The sequence below is a fragment of the Corythoichthys intestinalis genome, chromosome 4 (genome assembly GCF_030265065.1).
Source record: "Corythoichthys intestinalis isolate RoL2023-P3 chromosome 4, ASM3026506v1, whole genome shotgun sequence".
Taxonomy (NCBI): Eukaryota; Metazoa; Chordata; class Actinopteri; order Syngnathiformes; family Syngnathidae; genus Corythoichthys; species Corythoichthys intestinalis.
Genome location: NC_080398.1, coordinates 34700072 through 34725768, shown reverse-complemented (window position 1 = coordinate 34725768; position 25697 = coordinate 34700072). Strand labels below are relative to the sequence as shown.

The window sequence follows — 25697 nt, the reverse complement described above, 5'->3', positions numbered from 1 at the left end:
ATTTTCCCTCATTTCCTCACATACTAAATGTCAAATCTAAATTTTAACTACTTAAGAATATAGGATTATATTAAAATTAAAGTTAATGTAAACTAGGGCTGTCAAACGATTAAAATTTTTAATCGAGTTAATTACGGCTTAAAAATAATTAATCGTAATTAATTGCAATTCAAACCATCTATAAAATATGCCAGATTTTTCAGTAAATTATTGTTGGAATGGAAATATAAGACACAAGATGGATATATACATTCAAAATGCGGTACATAAGTACTGTATTTGTTTATTATAACAATAAATCAACAAGATGGCATTAACATAATTAACATTCTGTTAAAGCGATCCATGGATAGAAAGCCTTGAAGTTCTTAAAAGATAAATCTTAGTACAAGTTATAAAAAATGTGTATTAAAACTCCTCTTATATTTTCGTTTTAATAAAATTTGTAAAATTTTCAATCAAAAAATAAACTAGTCGCTCGCCATTGTTGATGTCAATAATTACACAACGCTCACCCATAAAATCAGCCGCACCCAAGCGCCAGCAGAGGGCAACAAAACTCCAAAAAACACAAGTAACAAGTGGGCATTGCACTGTGCTGTCATTTTAATCTGTTTGAGCGGGACATGTGCGTTAATTCCATCAAATATTTTAACGTGATTAATTTTTAAAATTAATTACCGCCTGTTAAGGCGATAATTTTGACAGCCCTGATGTAAACATTTACTTTTGCTTTCTTTATAATAATAATAAAGATATAAGTTACATACATTCAGAAAAATAAGTAGAAATGACTTGTATTATACAGAGTGAAATAGAATATATTTTGAAGATTGCGCAAACATTGAAGTTTTTAATCATAAGGAAATGAATAAGTAGCCTAACATAAATGAACAAATATAAATCCAAAGTGCACAATGACAGCTAAGATGTTCTGAACTTCCCCATCAGAGCAAATAAAACTAAATATGATAAATACGCCTCCTTAACTCTATACCTGCTTTGAAAGATTTGATCCATTTTTGGTTGCATTGCCCTTTTTTGTCACATCAATTCAACTTTTTTTTTTTTTTTTTTTTTTTTTTTGCTGTTCCAGGAACCAATTGGAGCTAACTATCTCTGCTGATCAGATAAATGAGTCCAGGCGTTTTTCTTTGCTGAGTGCATTCGCACATTGACGTGACTCATCATCATCATCAGACTCAGATAACTGCAGCAGCTGGGGAAACCTCCATGCCGTCCGTGGAATAAAATAAATAATAAATATCATTGAAAACGGGTTACGCTATACAAGCACTTCATGATGCTTATGGTTAACACTTGAGTATGTAAATCTGATGTTGGTGGATTGTTTTCTTCTTGGAAATGAAACGCATGTGTGGCAGCTTAGCATTTTTTTGTTTGTTTACATAGCGTTTTGACAGTTGCTGTCATATTTTTGGAATCAAAGCACCATGTACCGGAATCTTGTGTACCCTGAATCTTATACCGGAACTGCGTTGCTGACCGTTATGGCCCACTTTCACCCCTGATCATGGGTTTGTGAAAAAAGTAGTCATTTCTCATTTTTATTTTATTATTTACTATTTATCTTTTATTTTATTAAGACATCAGATTGTCTGACATCCGCTTCAGCAAAACAAAACAATTTTAGACCTCTCTGACTACGTATTCCATACTCAAAACTCTGTTTTTGCTGTACCAATATTTAGAAAAATGAATTAAAGGTCCTACATGTATACTTTGATCAGGTTCCAGTTCTCATTTTTGTGGGAGTGTAAATCCACAATTTATAATAAGTTCTGGCCAGTGGTATGAAAAAGTATCTGAACCTTTTGGAGTTTCTCACATTTCTGCATAAAATCACTATCAAATGTGATCTGATCTTTATCAAAATCACACAGATGAAAAAAACTGCTTTAACTAAAACCACCCAAACATTTCTAGGTTTTCATATTTTAATGAGGATAGCATGCAAACAATGATAGAAGTGGGAAAAATAAGTAAGTGGACCCTGTGCCTAAGGAGACTTTAAGAGCAATTGAAACCATTTTTTACCAAACAATTTAAGTCAGGTGTGTGCCCAATCACTGATTAGTGGTTTAAAGTTGCCCCGCCCACTATAAAACACACACCTGGTAAGAATCGTCTTGATGGGAAGCATTGTCATCATGGCTCGGTCAAAAGAGCTGTCTGAAGACCTGCGATCAAGGATTGTTAATTTGTGCAAAGCTGGGAAAGGATACAAAACCATCTCTAAAAGTCTGGATGTTTATCAATCGACAGTCAGAGAAGTTGTCTACAAAATGGAGAGAGTTTGGCACTGTTGCCGTCCACCAAAGATGACGCCAAGAGTTCAGCGCAGAATACTCAGAGGGGTTAAAAAAAAAAAAAACAACCCTAGAGTGTCTGCTAAAGACTTACAGAAATCACTGGCACAGTCCAATATCCCTGTCCACACATCAACTATATGTAAAACTATGGAGAAGAATAGTGTTCATGGGAGGACTCCACGGAGGAAGCCACTGCTGTCTAGAAAAAAAAAAAAAAACATTGTCGCTCGTGTAATGTTTGCAAAAAGGCACTTGGATACTGCAGAGAAGTTTTGGCAAAAATATTTTGTGGACTGATGTAACCAAAGTTGAATTGTTTGAGAGTCACACACAACGTCATGTGTGGAGGAAAAATGGAACAGCTCACCAACATAAACACCTTATCCCCACCGTGAAGCATTGAAGAGGGAGTATCATGATTTGGGGCTGTTTTGCTACCTCGGGGCCTGGATAACTTGCAATCATGAATGGAAGAGTGAATTCAAAAGTTTATCAGGATGTTTTGCAGGAAAACCTGAGGCCATCTGTCAGACTGTTGAAGCTAAAAAGAGGATGGATGCTGCAACTAGACAATGATCCATAGCACAGAAGTAAATCAACTTCAGAATGGTTTCAGAAGAACGAAATACACGTTCTGGAGTGGCCAAGTCTAAGTCCAGACTTGAACCCCATTGAGATGCTGTGGCATGACCTAAAGACAGTGATTCATGCCAGACATCCCAGGAATCTGAACGTACAACAGTTTGTAGAGGAGAATGGGCCAACATTAGTACTGATCAATGTGCCAGACTGATCTGTAGCTACAGGAGGCATCTGGTAGTTATTGCTGCAAAAAGGGTGGGTGGGGATCACAATATATTAAATGTGATGGTTCACTTACCGTAATTTTTGCACTATAAGGCGCACCCGACTATAAGCCGCCACCCACCAAATGTGACACAAAAACGGCATTTGTTCATAGATAAGCCACACTGGACTATAAGCCGCAGCTGTCCTCACTGTTTTATTCAATTCAATTCAATTCTATTTGTATAGCCCTCAACCGGGATATTTACACCAAATATATTAACCGGTAACACTTTATTTGACAACGGCATCATACGACTGTAATAAAACCAAATGAACCACTGTGAAGCTTTAAAACAATTGGCTTCATTGCTTCAAGAAGCTTCATCGGGCCATCACTGCTCCCTTGGAGGAGACAGTCAACCTTTGCTGCCACCTTCTGTCAACACAGTTGTCGTCTAACATTCCTTCTAGCATGCACTGCAGCGCTACAGATGTAAATAACAATCATTTCATATTCATATTCTGTGCTATTTCTTCATTTACTTTTGCAGTTGTTTCATTAATTGCTAGTTATGGTATTTGGTAACCATGGCGCCATAAAACTGTCAAGAGAATCACAATTATGACATGACACTGTAATGAGCATTAATGAATGCTTATAACTGATGTCCTTTAGTGTTATCCGGCAAATTATCTCACTTTTGAATGGATGTAAAAGATCTGAGCTGGACATAAATGGAGTTAATGACAATTTGCCGGATGACACTTAATGACATCTGTCATGAGCATTGAGTAAAGCCCATGATAGTGTCATGTCATAATTATGACGGTCTTACGGCAGTCTTATGACGCCTCTGTCAAATAAAGTGTTACCAAATACCATAACTAGCAATTAATGACACAAATGGAACAGTAACTAAATTAATAATTAGCACCGAACATTAATTTTTATTGTTATTTACATCTGAAGCACTGCAATGCATGCTAGGACGCATGTGTTACCTATTAATAAGGGTGTAACTGTACATGTATTTGTATTGAACCGTTTCGGTACAGGGTGCTCGTTTCGGAACGGAGGCGTACCGAACGAGTTTCTGACGTAATGTAACCCTTACTTTTCGAGGCTGTGAGTCGATCGGTTTACAGTTTCTTTGTGTAGATTATATTTACTCAGTCTTCTCTACTATAATGAGGACCAACATGGTAGGACAGTATAACCCAGAAACGTCAACGGCGCAACAACGTGGCCACCGCGAGAAAACAGTGAAACACGGGTGTTAAAGTCAATCAGCCAATGCACACCAGTCGCAGTGCGGCCGCGTGTTAGACGCGTCCCAGAAGCGGCACAACATGACGCACGCGGGAAGAACAGCAGAGTTTATATTAGATGTGAGACGTGACCCTCCTGCGTCAATACTACTACCGGTAGCTAGGATCGGGAAGACCGGAAGTCACTCGTGTAAAAATACGGTGGATCCGGTCGATTTTCAAACTAATATGCAATCGTAACCCACATTTTGACTCCATTAGATCTTTTGAGTGGTAGATCGGGGCACAGTTGACTTGTCTTTCTTGATTTACTGCTGTCTTCTCTGCTATAATAATAACCAACACGGCCCATGTTCAATACAAAACCCTCCTACCACAACAAAACAAGTAGGAACTAATATTCACATAGGAACTAAAGTTATACAACATAAAATATACAATATAAATGAATACTACATCACATTTGGAAAATATAAACACATAATAAAATAAATAATAGCCCATTTAAATTAAATATATTGAAATGAGCTATAACACCTGTAATTAAATAATAAGAATAATACACAGATCTTGCTTACACAATTAATTGATTAATTTCTGTGTGGCACTTTAACTTGAGAAAATCCACCAATAAAGCTTTTGAAAACCGTTCATAGGAGAAAAAAATGATTCATTGAGGAATTTCATTTGTAAAATACATGTTAAAATCTTTGTCATCGGGATTGCTTTTCTCTTTAGCACATGACTTCTTTCTTTCAGAAAGAAAGCTGACCAATACGCGGGGTCTGAAAGGCAAATTGTTGTTGGACTTTGTTGTCTTTAAATACCCACTACTTTTTGAGCAGAATTCTAGCTTTGTATAGGCTAATGTTCCTATTGTTGAAAGCACAAAAGTGTGTACTAAACAACTAGCACATTTATATTTTGCATTTTGTTTTCTTACTGTACCGAAAATGAATCGAACCGTGACCTCAAAACCGAGGTACGTACCGAACTGAGATTTTTGTGTACCGCTACACCCCTACCTATTAACCAAAATCATTCAACAAATAAGCCGCACTGGACTATAAGCCGCAGGATTCAAAATAAAGTTAAACAAAATAGCGGCTTATCGTCCAGAAATTACGGTATTTATTTTTTCCCCCTTCTGTCATTGTTTGCATACTGTCCACATTAAAATATGAAAACCTATAAATGTTTGGGTGGTTTTAGTTAAAGCAAACAGTTTTTTTTAACTGTGCGACTTTGACAAAGATCAGATCACATTTGATGGGGAATTTATGCAGACATGCGAGAAATTCCAAAAGGTTCAGATACGTTTTCATACCACTGTCCAATCCAGCACCCTCAGGACCCTTATGAGGATAAGTGGTACGGAAAACGAATTAACGATTGTTATATCGAAAATTGTATTGTGGTGGTTTGATGTTTCGATTTTGCTCTCTTCACTAAATACAAAAAGTATTCTTGTTGGCGCTTTGTAAATGGTCACTCTACACTGAATTTGTATTTTTCGAGTGCTACCAAAAACTGGATTAATGTGACTTTCATTACATGATAAAAGACTGTCAGTCTGAATTGCGATAGTTTAATTAGTTGTCTTTATTGAGAAGAACACACAAAAGTCTCAGCAGTTCATCCTAACACACAAACACACATCCATACGTGCCCCTTCTCACACTCAAACACACACACACACACACATACAATCCCTTTCGAGTGGACTCCTTCGACGCGTGCGATCACAGGAAGTGACGTCCGGGTGGGCAGCATTAGGGGTGAGGTGCGATTCGGTGCTCGTGCTGCTTTGGTAAGGCCATCTTTCCAGTGTGCCTTACTTTCATTTCATTTTATCTTTTTTTTTTTTTTTTTTTTTTTTTTTTTTTTACAAGTGGTCCAGTGGATGCATCACAATCCTGCCAACCTGGTGACCATTGGTCCCTCCCATCGGTCGCCTCCTAATACCAAAGTAAGAGTCCTTCTCCGCTTCAGGTAGCCGCTCGGGGCCCGAACGCGTGGCTTTCGCCTCTTCCTTCGTCCGCTTTATTGACTGGTCCTTAACGTCTTTTCGGTAAGGTAACGAGTCTTACACGGTGCTGTTGAGCGGCGTGCCGTTCAGTGTCACCGCCTTGCCGCGTATCGGTGAGCCCACGGGCTGCGTCCCGAGCAGGCGCTGCGCCGACACGCCCACCTCGAATACTTCGTGGATGGCCTTACGGAAACAGTGGAAGTTGTAGTCGATCAAGCCTGATGAGGTGGGGGAAGGGGAGAATTGTGCAAGAGAAGAAAAAAAAAAAAAAAAAAAAAAAACGAGAAATTCAAGAAAGATGAAGAGTCTGGTTGTCTTGTTTCAACCTTTGCGGACGACCATAAAAATAGTTATATTTCAGACTAAATTAAATTAATTTTTTTTTTTTTTTTTTTTTTTTTTAGATATTCATTTTCAAGGTATGTGAAAAACATTTTTTTAGTTGCTTACACTTTTAACTAGGGCTGTCAAACGATTAAAATTTTTAATCGAGTTAATTACAGCTTAAAAATTAATTAATCGTAATCGATCCTTTTCACCCGATTTCGATTCTCTGAAAAATGGCCCCAGTGGCCCAATTTCCGATCAAGTGATTGGATCAGGAACATCCGTAATACTTATAGCTGCTCTGCCATTGGCTGTTGCCTAGCATCCTTCTGGCATCTAATTGTCTTAGAGAGCCCTCTACTGTATGTGTATGTGTGTATCCCAAAATCCTCTTTAATCGCCCTCAGGCCATGAGGTGTTCCTACAGCTTTACGTGAGTGTAATAACTAGGGATGCCCCGATTCAATCACGTGATCGGAAGTCAGACCGATCGCGCTATATTTCAGAGGATCAGAATCGGGTGAAAAGGATCTGTTTTTTAATTTTGATAATATATGTTTTTCTGCTTCACGCTCATAAAGCCTCTCACTCTCCCTCCTGCTGCTTTTCTTGGCCAGCAGTTCACTGGAGTTTGCAAGTTAACGATGATAGACAGGTTTGTAGCTGTGATCTTGCCAGAGAAGCTCGGTAGCTCTAACATCAAAGGTACAAATCTGTCAGCTTTAGCTTGTTACACACTAGCAGTGGTGTGCTGTGGTAACTCCGTGTAAGTGAGAGGCTGTTCTCAGCAACGTGAGCGGATTTGTGTGGACTCACTCAATGAAGCATCAACATGTTAACTAAAACATGTTTAAAACTTTTGTCAAAAAAAATAAATAAACATTTTTCAACATTTGTGCAAGTTCTCCCACTTGAAAATATTAGAGAGTCCTGTCATTGTCAACATGGGTAAACCTCAACAATGAGAGACATAATGTGGAAAAAAAAACCTGAAAATTACATTGTTTGATTTTTAAAGAATTTATTTGCAAATCATGATGGAAAATAAGTATTTGGTCAATACCAAAAGTTCATCTCAATACTTTGTTATGTACCCTTTGTTGGCAATAACAGAGGCCAAACATTTTCTGTAACTCTTCACAAGCTTTTCACACACTGTTGCTGGTATTTTGGCCCATTTCTCCATGCAGATCTCCTCTAGAGCAGTGATGTTTTGGGGCTTTCGTTGGGCAACACGGACTTTCAACTCCCTCCTCACCCCGTGGCGTCAAAATGATAACAAGAACGGTGAGCAAAAATCCCAGAACCACACGGGGGGACCTAGTGAATGACCTACAGAGAGCTGGGACCACAGTAACAAAGGCTACTATCAGTAACACAATGCGCCGCCAGGGACTCAAATCCTGCACTGCCAGACATGTCCCCCTGCTGAAGAAAGTACACGTCCGGCCCCATCTGCGTTTCGCTAGAGAGCATTTGGATTATCCACAAAAGGACTGGGAGAATGTGTTATGGTCAGATGAAACCAAAATCGAACTTTTTGGTAGAAACACAGGTTCTCGTGTTTGGAGGAAAAAGAATACTGAATTGCACCATACCCACTGTGAAGCATGGGGGTGGAAACATCATGCTTTGGGGCTGTTTTTTCTGCAAAGGGACCAGGACAACTGATCCTGTAAAGGAAAGAATGAATGGAGCAATGTATCGAGAGATTTTGAGTGAAAATCTCCTTCCATCAGCAAGGGCATTGAAGATGAGACGTGGCTGGGTCTTTCAGCATGACAATGATCCCAAACACACAGCCAGGGTAACAAAGGAGCGGCTTCGTAAGAAGCATTTCAAGGTCCTTGAGTGGCCTAGCCAGACTCCAGATCTTAACCCCATAGAAAATCTGTGGAGGGAGTTGAAAGTCCGTGTTGCCCAACGACAGCCCCAAAACATTACTGTTCTGGAGGACATCTGCATGGAGGAATGGGCCAAAATACCAGCAACAGTGTGTGAAAAGCTTGTGAAGAGTTACAGAAAACGTTTGGCCTTCGTTATTGCCAACAAAGGGTACATAACAAAGTATTGAGATGAACTTTTGGTATTGACCAAATACTTTTTTTCCCAACCTGATTTGCAAATAAATTCTTTAAAAATGAAACAATGTGATTTTCAGGGTTGTTTTTTTTTCCACACTCTGTCTCTCATGGTTGAGGCTTGCCCATGTTGACAATTACAGGCCTCTCTAATATTTTCAAGTGGGAGAACTTGCACAATTAGTGGTTGACTAAATACCTATTTGCCCAACTGTATTACACATGCATATTGGACAATATTGAAATTTGGCCAAATTGGGTGTCTAATGGCGGAACTTCAAGTCACCTGAGTGTTTTCGGCCCTATACATGTTTTTTTCCTTTTTTTTAAAAAAATAAATACTTTATCTGCATTTTACTGGAATTTAGATTCATGACAATTTTTTTCTGTCCTTGTGAACTCAACTAACAGCACCTTGTTCACCTTACAACTAACTTTGCCTGTGAGCACCACAAATTACTGGTTTTACCTTTGCGCTCAAAGCTTTCTTCTCTCAGGATGCAGACAAGCGCCAAGAACTTGGTGACTTCCTTCAGATAGAGCACAGTGGTGTTGTTGAGCTTGATGATGGCCATGGACTCCTTGTCGTAAGCGCTGCCGCTGCCGTCCTCCCTCAGACTGCAGGGGAAAAAAGTATCATGGATTAAAGTTTCAGGATAAAGTAAAATTCCTGACAAAAAACTCCCACCCATAGATGCAGGAAACGTCAATCACCACGTCGATCATATCGCAGCACAGCTCGTACGACTGCATGTCCACGGGCGAGCTGTCGGTGGCGATGTAGATCTTGCTCACCACGTCGAACAGGAAGGCCTTCTCGATCCCTGAATTCTAAAGACACCAGGAAATTCAAAAGGAAAGCTCCAAACCAGAAGTGACATCATCTACGTTTCCCTCACAGAAATGAAGATGTTGAGCAGGTTCTCCAGCGTGGGCAGCTGCGGGATGAGCTTCTGCACCACCTTGCTGAAGGCCTCGAAGATGGAGTGGTCGTAGATGCTCGTCAAGTAAAAGCTAAAACGCAAAAAGAGATTGAAAATGACACAAACAAGAAGTGAGGATGCGGCATGACGCTTACTTCCTGGAAATAAGAGATAAAATGACAGTCACATGGCAAATGTGACACCGATTCAAAAGGCTGCGAGCATTTTATTTTGGGTTGTCTTTAGAAGGTGAATGAGGAATTTAGCGCCTCAATGTAGGGAACTAATGAAAATCTACAACACATTATACCTTTCAAACATTTTGTTTTGTTTTTTGTACTGTTAAACAACAAAATTGTTTCTCCTGACGTTATCATGACATTATGCTAAAAAAAAAAAAAAATTGGTACTGAAGTTCAGATATAGCACAAAGACTCTGAAATAATTTCTCAGCCACTCTATGGCTGCCAATGACAACACTTGCAGGATGTTTGTAATATAAAATGGAAGAGGCAATTAAATTTTGGGTTTATGAGGTCTAAGAGGTCAGAAATGTTGCTGTACTGAGGTCAAAGGTCAAAAGGAATTTCACACTCGCAAATTCACTTTTATAACAAATTAAACCGTAGTAAATTTCTCTATATACACAGAGCAAAGTATATGAGATGCTGAAATGGACAGGAAAGGCATAGAAATCGGAGGAAGACACTGGTGCACTGATAACACTGCACTACATTACCGGATTCAAGGTATACCGTGGTACGAAAACGTCAAGAATTTTCCGTCATACTGACCCAAAGGTATTGTCTATTTTTTATGTCCCAAACATGCAGGGAGAAATCCCTCGCTTGCAGCTGTAAGTCTCAACCCTCCCCCACCGGTTGTTGCTCAGTGTCAGTGAGTCAACTGTGCTACAAGATGGCTGAAGGAGGTGCAACTCGAATTTTTTTCTATCTTCGAAGAAAATGAAAACGCTGGTATGACGATACTTCGGCAACAGAAAAGTTACAGACGGCCGCAGCTTAGAGGAGGAAGGCAAAACCACATGTAAAACACGTTTGCGGAGGGTGGCTGCCGAGGAAGCAATACCTCCAATATGATATTATACAAAATTAAAGGTTCGTAAACACGGTCATGAATGTTTCCCACCAGCTACGAGAGTTAACTCCAGCGTGTTTAGTGTGTCTAGCGGTGGTAAAACGTGATCTTTTCTTCTCTTCGGCAATTGTCCGTGTTGAGAAATAGTGTGCGTGTATAATGTTAACATGATACGAGTCATACACACTTGCTTTTTATGGAAAATAATTCAATTATTTTTGTTCTGATGGTCACAATGCTGAGCTGTGGCTGTGGATTTAGGCTCACCTAAAGGACTACATTTATTTTAATTTTATTTAGAATATATATATATATATTTTTTTTTTTTTAAACATTATACTTACAGCATGTTGCAATTTGCAAATATGTTTTGAAAAATAAAAATCCGCTCAATGGGGGAAAAAAAAGTTCCTTTGTTTTTATGTTTTTTTTAAACCCAGATATCTCAAAGTAACACATTTTCGAGCTGTAATTGCAATACTGTGGTACTGTGCAAGGGCGTAGGTTTGCATAGGGACGGTAGTGACATAACACAACCAACTTTTCAGGATGCTCAAATTGTCCCCACCAACCTTTTAAGCAACCTTATATATAAATATATATATATTTGAGTTATACAGGTAATTTAGAATTTCTTCCGATATGTTGTTAAGGATATAATTGACCTCACCATTATTAAGTGAATTATTTTCATTATGTTCAAACTTAAATTTACCCCTTTTCCCTTGCTGAATGCGGCGGTCCATTTTTTCCCCACTTTAATTGCACGTTTGATTGGCTGAGAACTTGACCCACCCCTGACATACACACACACACGCTCACACTCACACAGCCCCGACAGAAATACATGTCCACAAGATGCCGGCTCCTCCGCCCCCTTTGAAGACGAGGGATATTAGAAGGTTTTTTTTTTTGTTTTTCTTGTTTTTCTTCCGGCCAACAGCAGCCACTGTACAGTAAGTAATTTAAAAAGACACCAATGTTGTGGAGGTGGGAAACACACCACTAATTTTGCTCCTGAAAGTCCGACCAGCATCAGTGTTAGCATGGCATTAAACTGTGTGAACTTGCTAACCTGCAAAACTCAAGTAGGGAGCTGCTTAGAAGTGTCCTTCAGTTTGTGTTTTCTACTGCTAACATTAATTAAACTGCTGGAAACTATAGAACCCCGAAAAATGTGAGCAAGAAGCTACATAATCTCATATGTTGCTCACACAACATACACACAACATAATCATAATTAACTATGTACATTATTTAAAAAAAAAAAAAAAAAAAAGGGGGGGTTTTGGGGGGGTGCTGCGAGCTACCCACACTAGCGTTGCGATCGACTGCTCGATCGTGATCGACGTAATGAGCACCCCTGATTTAGCATATTAATTAATTAGGTTAATATTGGTGAGAAATGTAGCTCTGACCCCTGTTCACCCAATCTGTTTGGTCCTATTAATGTCCCATCCCGGGCAAAAAGTGTACATGCAGGTTATGCTGTTATATTGTCCCTACCAATCTTGAGACCAAACCTACGGCCTTGGTACTGTGAAACCGAGATATTTTGGCTTAAGTTTTATCATACTGTCAGAATATCATACTGGCACATGCCTATCTCAAAACAAAGAAGGACAAGACAAACACCTGCAGCTAAATGCTAAGAAAACAAACCACATGCACATTGGACAGCAACAAAACCAACAACTGATGGTCAACAGAGAACAACTAGAGACGGTTGCAGACTTTAAATACTTGGGTTCAATTAAAAGCTTCACAGCACAGCAGACTGCATGAAAGACATCAACAGTCAAATTGGAATCGCAAAAAAGTAAAATGATTGAACTGACTGAAACAAAATACTGAGAAGTTTCATTTTTACGTGATAACACACGAAGCAGAAAGATGGACCATCAAACAGAAAGAGGAAAAGAAAATAAATGCAGCAGAAATGTGGTTCTATCGAAGACTGAGAGTCAGCTGGAAAGAGAGAAGAACAAATTTAAGCATTCTCGAAGAACTAAACATTAAGCGACAACTGCTACCAGCAATAATTTAAAAGAAAATGTCTTACTTTGGACACATAAGTAGGAACAGAAAGTGCAGCATGACGAGAGACATACAGTGATATGAAAAAGTATCTGAAACTTTTGGAATTTCTCACATTTCTGCATAAAATCACCATCAAATGTGATCTGATATTTGTCAAATCACACAGATGAAAAAACAGTGTCTGGTTTAACTAAAACCACCCAAACGTTTACAGGTTTTCATATTTAAACGAGGATAGTGTGCAAACAATGACAGAAGGGGGAAAAATAAGTAAGTGAACCATCATATTTCAACTTTGCCCCCCGCCACCCTTTTGGCAGCAATAACTTCAACCAGATGATTCCTGTCGCTGCAGGTCAGCCTGGCACATCGATCAGGACTAATCTTGGCCCATTCTTCTCTCCAAAACTGCTGTAGTTCAGTCCGATTCCTGGGATGTCTGGCATGAATCGCTGTCTTTAGGTCAGGCCACAGCATCTCAATGGGGTTTAAGTTTGGCCTTTGACTTGGCCACTCCAGAACGTGTATTTTCTTCTTCTCAAAACATTCTGAAGTTGATTTACTTCTGTGTTTTGGATCGTTGTCTTGTTGCAGCATCCATCCTTTTTTTAAGCTTTAACTGTCGACAGACGGCCTCAGGTTTTCCTGCAAAACTTTGGAATTAATTCTTCCATTAATGATTGCAAGTTGTCCAGACCCTGAGGAAGCAAAACATCCCCAAATCATAACGCTCCATCCACCATGCTTCACGGTGGGGATGAGGTGTTGATGCTGGTGAGCTGTTCCATTTTCCCTCCACACATGACGTTGTGTGTTCAACTTTGGATTCATCAGTCCAAAAAATATTTTGCCAAAGCTTCTGTGGAGTTTCCAAGTGGCTTTTTGCGAACATTAATCAAGCAACAATGTTTTTTAGACAGCAGTGGCTTCCTCCGTGGAGTCCTTCCATCAACACCATTCTTGGCCGTAGTTTTACATATAGTTGATGTGTGCACACAGATATTGGACTGTGCCATTGATTTCTGTAAGTCTTTAGCAGACACGCTACGGTTCTTTTTTACCTCTGAATATTCTGCACTGAACTCGGCATCATCTTTGGTGGACGGCCACTCCTTGGGAGAGAAGCAACAGTGCCAAACTCTCTCAATTTGAAGACAACGTCTCTGACTATCGATTGATGAACATCCAGACGTTTAGAGATTGTTTTGTATCCTATCCCAGCTTCATACAAATCAACAATCCTTGATCGCAGGTCTTCAGACAGCTCTTTGACCGAGCCGTGATGCACATCATTCAATGTTTCTCATCAAGACCATTCTTACCAGGTGTGTGTTTTATAGTGGGCAGGGCAGCTTTAATTCACTCATCAGTGATTGAGCACACACCTGACTTAAATTGTTTGGTAAAAATTGGTTTCAATTGCTCTTTAGGTCTCCTTAGGTAGAGGGTTCACTTATTTATTAACCCCCCCTTCTGTCATTGTTTGCATGCTTTTTTCATCAAAATATGAAAACCTGTAAATGTTTGGGTGGTTTTAGTCAAAGCAGATGTTGTTTGTTCATCTGTGTGATTTTGACACAGATCACATTTGATGGTGATTTTATGCAGAAATGTGAGAAATTCCAAAAGGTTCAGATACTTTTTCATCCCACTGTAATCCAAGGAAAGGTAGAGAGTCGACGTACAAGGGGAAGACCAAGAGCGGCATACATGGACAACATCAAGAAATGGAGTAACAGCACAGTGCAGTAGGCTTTTAGAAAGGCAGAGGACAGAAAAACCTGGAGACAGTTTACCAACGAGGCAGCACGGTCAGCTAGCAAAAAAGTCGCGCTGAATAGTGAGTGTGAATTTGCAGAAAAATGAAATAACATTGTATATTAATAATTTTAAAACTAAATAAGACTGAAAAATCCAACACTATTGTTACATGGAAATAGAGGCATGCGAAATTTCCGACTCTTAGATTATTCGCGATTCGGCCGTGGAAGATTCGAGAACGATTAACAAATATCCAAATTCCGATTATTGAATTATACCATGGAAAGCGGAAGTAAAACACAGTCAGCGCGTCTTTGGGACGCAATGAGGAACGGACCGAGAGTAAATATCATGTTAAAACTCATGCCGCTAGATAAAAAAACAATCATACCTGACTGCGGCTGACAGCCGCTACAAACAACGCCCAGTTGCTAGTTGCTACAAACATACAGCTACAGTAGATATCATATAAATGTAGAACTAGATGCAAAATGACAGACGACGTCGGTGTTAGAACATGTATTATTGAACACAGATGCGAAATGACACATTCCGGCGTAAGTAAACAGCCGCCATCTTAAAGCAGTAGACCTCTCTAGAAGGCTCTGTTGTAGCGAACTTAACTAACTTTTTATCTAAAATACTCCTAAATCGGCAGAATCTTGTCTTGAATCCATCTTTAGATGATGAAATAGTGTTAAAACTTTGACAAAAGTAGACAGAAGGGAAATTATGGAATAACGGGAGCAATTTTAACAACTGTAACAGTTGATTCACAACATTAAATTAATTGAATGTAGTTTAAAGCTGCTGATACAGAATGGGGACTGGAGTTTTTTATTTACTGTTATTTTTGTATATTTGTTTACTGTTATATGTTAACTTGATACTGAAATAGTAGTTTGTTTAGCCTGAAAGGATTTTTGAACAATTTTGGAACTAATGTACAAAACATTACCAATTAAAAAAAAAAAAAAGGGGGGGGTGCATCAATAATCGTTTTATAATCGAATCGGAGCCTCTGAATCGTAATCGAATCGTTAGGTGCCCAAAGATTCCCAGCTCTACCTTGAATTATTTCGGCAGTCAACAGTTTATCGACTTGAAGGGGCTAATTTTTTTTTTTTTTTTTTAAATGTGCAGCGATAGCCTGTTTTATAGTCCAGTGTAGTTCCCTCGATACCAGGAAATTCTAAATCTTGCTCTAAACAATTAGGTCATTAGATTAAGTCGAAATGTCTTCACTTTAACTGTTTAATTGCCATTTTGACTAAGGCGATTGCTGCCAGCCAACCCATTAAAAATTGAATGGACGTCTATTACCGTCAATTGCGTTACAACATCATAATTAACCGCCATCCCATCACCCCCATCCTCCGTCAACTTCACTAGCTTCCCGTCAAACAAAGAATCAATTACAAGATTGTCATCATCACCTTCAAAACATTCCATGGCCTGGCCCCTCCCTACCTTTGCAATCTACTCCGTTTAAACAATCCAACCAGTCCACTTCGCTCTTCCACTATCCGCCCCCTCTCTGTCCCCAGTGTCCGCCTCTCCACCTTCCAGAGCTTTTAGTCAGTGTGCCCCCCAGCTCTGGAACTCCCTACCCCCTGATCTTCGCAGTATATCTACCCTATCACTTTTCAAATCCAGACTGAAAACACACCTGTTCACTCTTTCTTACCCACATAACCCCTAGCTCTGTTTTATCTTTACTTCTCCTTATTGTGCTTTTAACCTTTTATCCTTTTAATACCTATTTTGATCGTACTGTGATTCCATGTCTCTTGTGAAGCGTCTTTGTGCGGTTTGAAAAGCGCTCTAGAAATAAAATGTATTATTATTATTATCCCTCTCAGTTCAAATGAATTGGATTTCCATTGTTGTCAATGGCAGAGAGCATTACCTAAGATGGAGCTTCTCCAAACTAGCGTCGGCCAGATCGTCATTAGCCCGCTGATGGATGTCCCGTTGGGTCTCGATCTTGTGGTCGTCTGATAAACCGTCCACCTTGTGGATGAAGACTTCGAAGTTTATCTCCGGGTTGACCCGGTACGCTCGCGACACAGTCAGATGGAGTCGGCCCAGAGCCTCCACATAGTCGTCCTGAAAAGAAACGCAGACCCAAAGAATTGTGGGAAGTCTGTAATCCGGCCTTATCAGGAAACAGGTGACTTGTGTATGTGTAACCTGAGCATCGATGACAAATATGAGGGCTCCGGTTCCTCTGAAGATCATCTCGTAGTCGAAGGTGGGGTCGAAAAAGTCCACCTGGCCCGGGAAGTCCCAAATCTGGAAGTTGACGAAGGAGCTGCTGGAGATGTCGTCCTTGTAGATCTTGTTGGTGCTCTCCAAAAATAAAGTTTCGTTGGGCGACATTTTGTGGAACACAACCTGGAAACCACAAAAAGGATGCATTCGTATGAGCTTCTCTCATTTTTTTATGTTAGCAAACCATTCTTTTTTTTTTTAATGTTAGCAAACCATTAAATTCAGATTTATCTGCTTCATAAAAGTAATTTCATATTACAGGGCCATTTCAGAAGCACTATTATGACCTTAGACAGCTCTCACGAGCATAAAACACAGGAAGTGAGCTAGGAAAACAACCTGTAACTGCCCCTACAAACAGCATTGTCAGCTAACACTGGCAGCAGAGCGTGAGTTCGTCAAGTCACAGGAGCGGTGAAGCAGCAAAAAGCCACATCACATGTTTGCTGGGCCTACTCAAAGCTGATTACTAAGTAGAAACCATCTAGTATTAGTCTTGAGACCACATTTTGAAGTTTTTTCATCTTGTCTTGGTTTTGACTCCCCTAAAGTCTTAGTCTTGTCTTGGTCTCGGATGGCGTAGTTTTTAACACAACTAATGCCCTCAATTTGCCAAGTGTTAATAAATTCTACACCCCAGTTGCCTGAAATAGTCTTTACATTTTACAGAGACAAGGTGGCATTATTCATTCATTGCCAGGAACGTCCACTTTAATAAATGACCACTGCACCGGAATTTAATTAACGCTGCTGCTCGAAGCTATACTTTCTCACCACTTAGGAAAATTAAAACAACTAGTTCCAAATTACCTTTGAGATGACATTTAAGTGTTCAACACAACACACATACTAACTGTAATGCTAAAGTTTATGATACAATCATGCATGAACAAAGCTGCAATTCTAAGCAAGTAGAAAAGGAGACGTTTGTCAGATATTCTGCTACGTTATTTTAAGCGTAGTACGTGGATAGACACCCTCAAGCTGTATGCAAAATAATCATAGTACAGTGGTACCTCTAAATACTTGTTTGTAAGTCGAAATGGTCCTATGTCGATCAAGATTAGCTGATGGTTATTATAATTCCATTAATTCTGCCAGAAAACCTACAATAAAGTCCTATTGCAAATAGCATTTACAGAGTGCAAAACAAATAAAATACGAATAAAAATCGGAATATAATAATAGTACCGTATTGGCCCAAATATAAGACGGCCCTGATCATAAGACGATCCCCTCTTTTTCAAGACTCAAGTTTGAAAAAAAGACTTTTTGAACACCAAATTAATTTTTATACAGAAAATAATTACAGTCCATCCGAAACAAATAATTATAACAATATATTTGAGAGAAAAGGCATGTTATTTTGCCTCATTCAAATCTTAATATCTGAACATTTAAATATGTAAACTAGGGCTGTCAAACGATTAAAATTTTTAATCGAGTTAATCACAGCTTAAAAATTAATCATAATTAATCGCAATTCAAACCATCTATAAAATATGCCATATTTTTTTGTAAATTATTGTTGGAATGGAAAGATAAGACACAAGACTGATATTCAACATACTGTACATAAGTACTGTATTTGTTTATTATAACAATAAATCAACAAGATGGCATTAACATTCTGTTAAAGTGATCCATGGATAGAAAGACTTGTAGTTCTTAAAAGATAAATGTTAGTACAAATTATAGAAATTTTATATTAAAACCCCTTTTAATGTTTTCGTTTAATAGAATTTGTAAAATTTTCAATCAAAAAATAAACTAGTAGCTTGCCATTGTTGATGTCAATAATTACTCAATGCTAATGGTGCTTAAAACTATAAAATCAGTCGCACCAAAGCGCCAGCAGAAGGAGACAAAAAACACAAGTAACAAGTGGACATGACACTGTCCTGTCATTTTAATCTGAGCGGGGCACGTACGTTAATTGCGTCAAATATTTTAACGTGATTAATTTTAAAAAAATAATTACCGCCCGTTAAAGCGATAATTTTGACAGCCCTAATGTAAACTAAAGTGCAATCACATTCGTAAATGAAATGCTTCTGGTTTTTGAAATGTAAATAAACCAATCTATTGTGATAAAACAACAAAATTGCAAGAAATGCATTAACCATCAAAGTGAAGTCTAACTGTAACTGTAGTCTTGAAACAAATCTGTATAAGGAAAAAAATTGCAATAAAATAATGCAAACTGGTTAAACTTGAGAGTAGCTGAGATCTCTCATGACAGAATATTGCTTCAATGATATCTGGCGCCATCTAGCGTCGTGAATGGGTATAATGTCTAGACCTCGAATATAAAACGACCCCCACTTTTTCAGTCTCGTTTCAATGCAAAAAACACCGTCTTACTGTGCCCTCCATAATTATTGGATTTATAATAATTATGTGTTTTTTAGCTTCCAATATTTTTTTTTCTAAATAATATGGGACCTTAATGGAAAAAAAGAAAAATTCAAACTTCAATACAAGTGCATTTATTCAGTGAGGAAAAAATCCCACATAAAAAAATAATTATTTTACATCAAATAATGTGTGTCACAATTATTAGCACCGCTAGTGTTAATACTTTGTACGACCCCCTTTTGCCAACAAAACAGCACCTAATCTTCTCCTATAATGTTTCACAAGATGGGAAAAGACAGAAAGAGGGATCTTCAGCCATTCCTCTTTGCAGAATCTCTCTAAATCATCCAGAGACCTGGGTCCTCTCCTCTGTACTCTCCTCTTCAGCTCACCCCACAGGTTTTCAATGGGGTTGAGGTCTGGGGACTGAGATGGCCATGGGAAGAGCTTGATTTTGTGTCTGGTGAACCATTTCTGTGTAGATTTGGCCATATGTTTAGGGTCATTGTCTTGCTGAAAGACCCAGTGACGACCCATCTTCAGCTTTCGGGCCGAGGGCAACAGATTTTGATTTAAAATGTCCTGGTATTTCGAAGCATTCATGATGCCATGCACCCTAACAAGGTTCCCAGGGCCTTTGGAAGCGAAACAGACCCACAGCATCACTGACCCACCCCCATACTTCACAGTGGGTATGAGGTGCTGTCTACACGCCAACAAGCTGTTTGGAAGGCATGTACGGAGAAAACCTTTCCTCACTCACAATCATAAACGCAAACGTCTGGAGCTCGCCAAGCGGTATTGGGCTTCAACTGGGACCGTGTGCTTTGGTCAGATGAGACCAAGCTTGAGCTTTTTGGCAACAAACACTCTAAGTGGGTCTGGCGTGCCATGAAAGATGCGCATGCTGAAAAGCACCTCATACCCACTGTGAAGTATGGGGGTGCGTCAGTGATGCGGTGGGGCTGTTTCACTTTACAAAGTATTAACACCAGGGGTGCTAATAATTGTGACACACATTATTTGGTGTCAAATAATTATTTCTTTATGTGGGATTTTTTCCCCCACTGAATAAATGCACTTGTATTGAAGGTTGGATTTTTCTTTTTTTTCCATTAAGGTCCTATATTATTTGAATTTAAAAAATATATATATTAGAAGCTAAAAAACACCTCTTAACCAGGGGTGCCAATAATTATGGAGGGCACTGTATCCGATGATCGCAAGCATAATGAGTTCTTTTCCAATCGTGAAAGGTTTCTTAGCTTTAGTAATACAGATCGCCACGAGGTATGATGCTCTCAGTGCATTCACTTGTGTTGCCTCGTTTGCTAGCCTTTAGCCACATATTATGCAGAACGGACTTGGTTGTAGACTCAGTTGTTAGCCCTTTTCCCCGTAAAAAAAAAAAAAGCTGTCCAAAGACATCGCCGCCCGCAGCACACAACCAACAGAAGCTAAAGTTACTGTTTACATTGATTGGCGCTGGGCTGCTATAGGTGTGCAAACAGCCTAGTAATTGCAGCCAACCACTAGATGGCGACCTATACCAATCTTTACTCGGATTAGTGATATTGATGTGTCAAGAGCCACAGGCCAGATTGCAGTCGTTAATAAATTATTTCTCTGCGGCCCGGTAGCAAATGCGTACCGGTCCATGGCCCGGTGGTTGGGGACCACTGGTTTAATCCATCTGTAGGTGACCGGGAGATTGATTTTTGATTCATTGATTTTACGACACTGCGCGGGTGTGTGCTTGTCTTCATGGGAAACGCAGTCTTCCTTAAAACAAAACACTACCGTGTTTGTCCACCGGCGTCGCTAAAATCGACCAGAACTGAAAAGCTACCAAGTGTTGCTTTAATACGACATAATGTACACATTTAACACTATCAGATACACTTCGTGTATAGCAGTTGTGATGTTTTTGACAGTTGTGTTGCTTATTTCGAACGAAATTGCAACTCTAAAAAGATGGCAATGTTGATCCATGTTTTACATTTCGATCAATTTGATTTGGATCGTTGCTTAACCAATCAATGCATCGATTCAGATCTCTGTAGCGCTACACAAATTTTGCTCTTATCTCAAGACACAGAAGTTGTCAAGTAGCAGCTCAAATCTGAAATACATTCAAAATGAATAAATCATCGTAGAGTTGAGTTGTTTTCACATTTATATACAATCTATTATCGTTTAACCTTATGTTTTTAGAAACACTTACACCCTATATTACTCTATGTTCATATGCTTCTTAGTGGAGATACAACGAGTCGAAAAAAGCATTTTAGGGGGCGATACATGCTAGAAAAAGTTTGAAAAAGCACTATCTAAGAAAGGGCCAGGCTGTTTTGTTGTGCTCTACACACTGTTCGGTACCCCTTAAGTCACATGACGTTATGTCAACATAATCAGAGTGATGCACTGAGTGCCTCTGTTCGACTGGTTAATCATTTATAGCCTCACTTCCCCTAAGGAACAGAACTTAGCTTAGCATTGTGGCTAGCTTGCAGCTAATAATACTTGGTTATGTGATATTTGGAGCTCCGGGCTAAGCACGGAGCTAGCTGTCAGCTAGCACACCTTCTGTATGGATGACTTGCCACTTCGCCTCAGCCCCATGAGCAGAATCCTCGGCTTGCTGTCGGACGGCGCCGGGCTGTCCTCAATGTCCGCCTCCTCTTCTTCACCGTAGCCGAAGTCTTTGGGGAAGGAGTCGGCCACCCCGTAGCTGCCGGCCAGCTGCTCCACCTCGTACTGGATCGACATTTTAGACCAAAAGCGACGATCGCCTTATCCCCCGGGTGGTATCCCCTCTGGTATGCCCCCCGCCCTCTTCCCGGGCCCCGCGCCAACCTTCACTTGTCGGCCACCACGCCCGTGTTTGAACCCACGGGATAGAGCTCAAGCGTAGCCGAAAAAATGGTGCGACTGCCCGTCCATTAAAGCTCCATTTGGCTCGTGTAGGAGCCCACACGTTTCTTACGGATTTCCTCTCCCTTTAAAAAAAAAAAAAAAAAAAAACGGGGAAAAAAAAAAATGCATTCCATCCCGCCCTTGTCAATTCTGATTGGATAACTTCCCCTCAACGCGAAATAGGATTGGTCCATGGCAGGTGTCAATCTAAATCCGGCCCGTCACTATCACCTGACTTGTTTCGTGACTTACTGACTGCCAAGCAGCCCCCAAAGGAAGCATTCGTCCATACTATTTTTTCTTACCTTTAATCATAAACTTAATTTAATCGTCGTAAACACCAGTTGGTTTATTCTCAAACATAATACGCGTTAAAATAGGCAAAATGAGGCGTAACCAACAGATAGCATTGACTCGTGACACGTTTACGGATTCTGAAAAATATCGGAAATTGTGAGGACATTTTGCGCCAAGCACATTTCGCGGCACTGAACATCCGCTGATGCCGCGGCACGAATTACGTCACTTCCGTCATATGTAACGTGACGTCATACAGAGCTAAAGACAGTAAGGGGCAAACGCAACTTTGGAGGAAAGTTAACTGGAAAAAGTTTATTTCATTCTTCATTCATTCATAGATTCAATCTATCCAAACATTTTAATACTAATTTAAGGACATTAGTTGTTTTTTTTGCCGTTCATTTTGTTTTGGTCTCATATACAACTCTCATAAATTTAATACCAACTAGGAAAAGCACCATAGTGCTGTTAAGTGCACTTTTCAATCACAAAATACTTAACACATGCTTTTGGTTGGCATTCTATCACATTGCATTGTGAACAACAAAATTATTTGACATTGTAATATGAAACAGACCATTCAAGCAAAAGCACAATCCCCCACCATTAATGCTTAGGTTTCAAATTCGTACCAAACACACGAATAAGCCCAGCAGCAGTTTGAAAATAATTTAAAGTGGTACCCTTTGGTATTGCATACAAAAATAGATCTCTACATGAATTACAGCAGTCAAGTTGAGAAAAGACAACATCTTATGAAAAGATGACCAAGACCTGAGTTGCATTAAGTGATTTGAGCAGCCAATCCTAACTAGTGTATCATTCAAGATCATTAGGAGTGAGGCAAAGTATGTAACATCATTGGTCCCAAAAATATTTCAGTGCCATTGACGGCGATTAAAAAAAAATTAAATTGCTCATAGTTGCTACATATTAATGGCAGAGATGAAGATGGAAGCTCCTTAACAAATTTCAACATAGTTCCTTGGTACCATGATGGTAGCATTGCAATCATCGCCGTCAATGACATCCAATGAGTAAAAAAAACGATACATTTAGAAAAGCAAAGCAATCCTCATTGTAGGATTTTTTTCCTTAAATATACCGTATTATCGTCAAGCTGTGTAAGTATGTCAGGACGCCCTATGTTGAAGTGAGTAGGGACACTTCACTTGGACCAATGCACTGCTTTGGCGCCATTTTGTGCCACCTCCAACTATGAACCTTTGACATTTTCTATTTTGGCAGCATTCAATTCCAAGTGGGATCGTAGTGGGTCCACCCCGGGGGCGGCGCGATGTAGATTCTGCGTCCCCTGAAGAAGAGCGGCACCACCCCCTTGTAGCCGGTCCTTGGCACGCCGGACTTCAAGTCGTCCATGATACCTAGGTTTTTTGCCAACAGTTGGAAGCTCGCCATACTGGAGTACTGCAGGCGGAAGGGACCACCGCCCTGCAGCGACCCCCGCTGGACATCCTCCAAGGTGACGACGGGGGCGGCGTAAACCTGCTCCGTGAAACTCTTCTCGTACACGTCTCGCTTCAAGTACGTCAGGTCCAGTCGGGTGAAAGGCACAAAGTCAGAGTTGAGCTTGATGTAGCGCAGGTACTTGTCGAAGAACTGGCCCAGGCTGACGCCCTGTCGGCCGAACGTCAGCGTGCGGGAGATCTCAGGCCGCAAGCACTGGCGGTCGCGGCGTTGCTCGGGCTGACGCATCCAGTCGTCCCAGAATGCGGCAGGCCAACGGGGCTCCAGTTCCTCCCAAAGCTCTCGCAAAAGCATCCAGCCCAGACCGGGAAAGAAGTCAGTGCGGTACAGGAGGGCTGAGCCCGCAGGGTCCACCGAGCCGTCGCGCCCGTTGTCATTCCACGCCGACACACACCACAGGCTGGGGTCCGAGCGGAGCAGTGGCAGAGTCGCGCTGAAGTACTCGAAGAAGTCCGGCGCCACCTGGAGGAGAAGAGCCGAGAAGAATACTGGTCAAATTCATATGCGGTCATTAATGGCGATAGAGCTTTCACCATTAGGGGTGTGACAAAATATCGAAATGGTGATATACCGTGATACTTTGTATCACAAAAGGTTATCGATATGGTGGAAAACACAGACAAGACTGAAAAAGCAGTTTCTGCTCTTGCACCCCTCTTTAAAAGAAACTGCTGTATTTGAAGCCAAAACAACTGTTGTGTTTGATAGAACAACATGTCTATATGCTGCCATAGCAGATTCATGGCGCATTAAGCCCCCAAACTATTTTTAATTTGTCCGTTTTACCCTGAAAACCCCCGTTTACAGATGTCGCGCAACCGCTTTTGTTTCAACCCAGCCGTAAAACGAAGGTAATTAATTATATTTATTATTGAAAATGTCTGTCGTTTTTAGCTTAGAATCATTAATTGATGTCCCATATTTCGTTAAAAAAAAAAAAAAAAAACTTAAAAAAATTATTCAGTTAAACAAATTATGTCACAAAGAAGAAAATGGCGTCTGTAAAAAAGTCACGGATATCTACCGCATAACTATCGCTTAATTGTATTTTTTTTTGTTACTGTCGCATTTTCTCCGATATTTTAGATGATAAATAATCGACCCAGACAAAAAAAAATTGAAAAAAAAGTTTAAAAGGGTAAATATATGAAAAAGAAACTCTCGACCACTCCTTGATGTCTGCGATTTCTGCATCGGGACCCCTGTTAAATTACCATGTTTCACCCATAAAATCCCCCAAAAATCCAGCTGTGGCCATTCACAGCTGTGTCTTGACACTCAGTGATACATGCTATGTGGAGTTTTTGGATCAAAACAAGGTAAGCACTCGATAATATCTCGTTAAAGTCATTACGTCTGTAATTCTGCTCTCCCGTGCTCTCGCCTCCAGATGGGGTTTTGCTGTTTAAAAAACTTTTTTTTCTTTTTTTAAATGCCCTCCTGTTCAAAATGTTTATTCCTCCAGAAAATTGAGATTTTAAGCTTTCCAATGATGTATCACACATGCATGTCGGACAATTTTGAATGTTGGCTAAATTGGGGGTCTCAGAGCAGAACTTCAAGTCACCTGAGTGTTTTCCGCCATATGCTCCTGCCAAGAATTGAGATATGGTTTTAAAAAGGTGTCAATGTCTAAAAAAAATAAAAAGGAACCAACAAGTTGCTACCAAAATCTTCCACCATAATAGTGTCTCAGTTAACTCTAAGGCTG

At 39.9% G+C, this 25697-nt stretch overlaps 2 protein-coding genes across 5 annotated transcripts in view; both read right to left on the bottom strand.

Moving 5' to 3' along the window:
- Nucleotides 1–5136: 5136 nt before the first annotated feature.
- Nucleotides 5137–22288, bottom strand: rragca (Ras-related GTP binding Ca). Its single transcript, XM_057834208.1, has 7 exons — nt 21866–22288; nt 16844–17047; nt 16560–16759; nt 9728–9842; nt 9517–9659; nt 9298–9446; nt 5137–6638 (listed from the first exon to the last, which is right to left on the bottom strand). The coding sequence occupies exons 1-7, from the start codon at nt 22049–22051 to the stop codon at nt 6478–6480; spliced, it is 1158 nt and encodes a 385-aa protein (XP_057690191.1). The 5' UTR covers nt 22052–22288; the 3' UTR covers nt 5137–6477.
- Nucleotides 22289–22784: 496 nt separating this feature from the next.
- mgat1a (alpha-1,3-mannosyl-glycoprotein 2-beta-N-acetylglucosaminyltransferase a) overlaps nt 22785–25697 on the bottom strand; it is a 27893-nt gene continuing 24980 nt past the window's right edge. For all 4 annotated transcript variants that reach the window (XM_057834205.1, XM_057834206.1, XM_057834204.1 and 1 more), the window contains one exon: nt 22785–24448. In XM_057834205.1, coding sequence (XP_057690188.1) covers nt 23750–24448 — 699 coding nt within the window. In that variant the 3' untranslated portion in view covers nt 22785–23749. The remainder of the gene's footprint in view (nt 24449–25697) is intronic.

What these genes read in the sequence shown, in the direction of transcription:
- rragca (XM_057834208.1), bottom strand. Translation starts at nt 22,051, where the DNA reads ATGTCGATCCAGTACGAGGTGGAGCAGCTGGCCGGCAGCTACGGGGTG. An exon ending in GCAAGTCATCCATACAGAAG is followed by an intron (nt 17,048 to 21,865) that starts GTGTGCTAGCTG and finishes TGTGGTTTCCAG; the next exon opens with GTTGTGTTCCACAAAATGTC. An exon ending in AGAAAGCTTTGAGCGCAAAG is followed by an intron (nt 6,639 to 9,297) that starts GTAAAACCAGTA and finishes CCACCTCATCAG; the next exon opens with GCTTGATCGACTACAACTTC.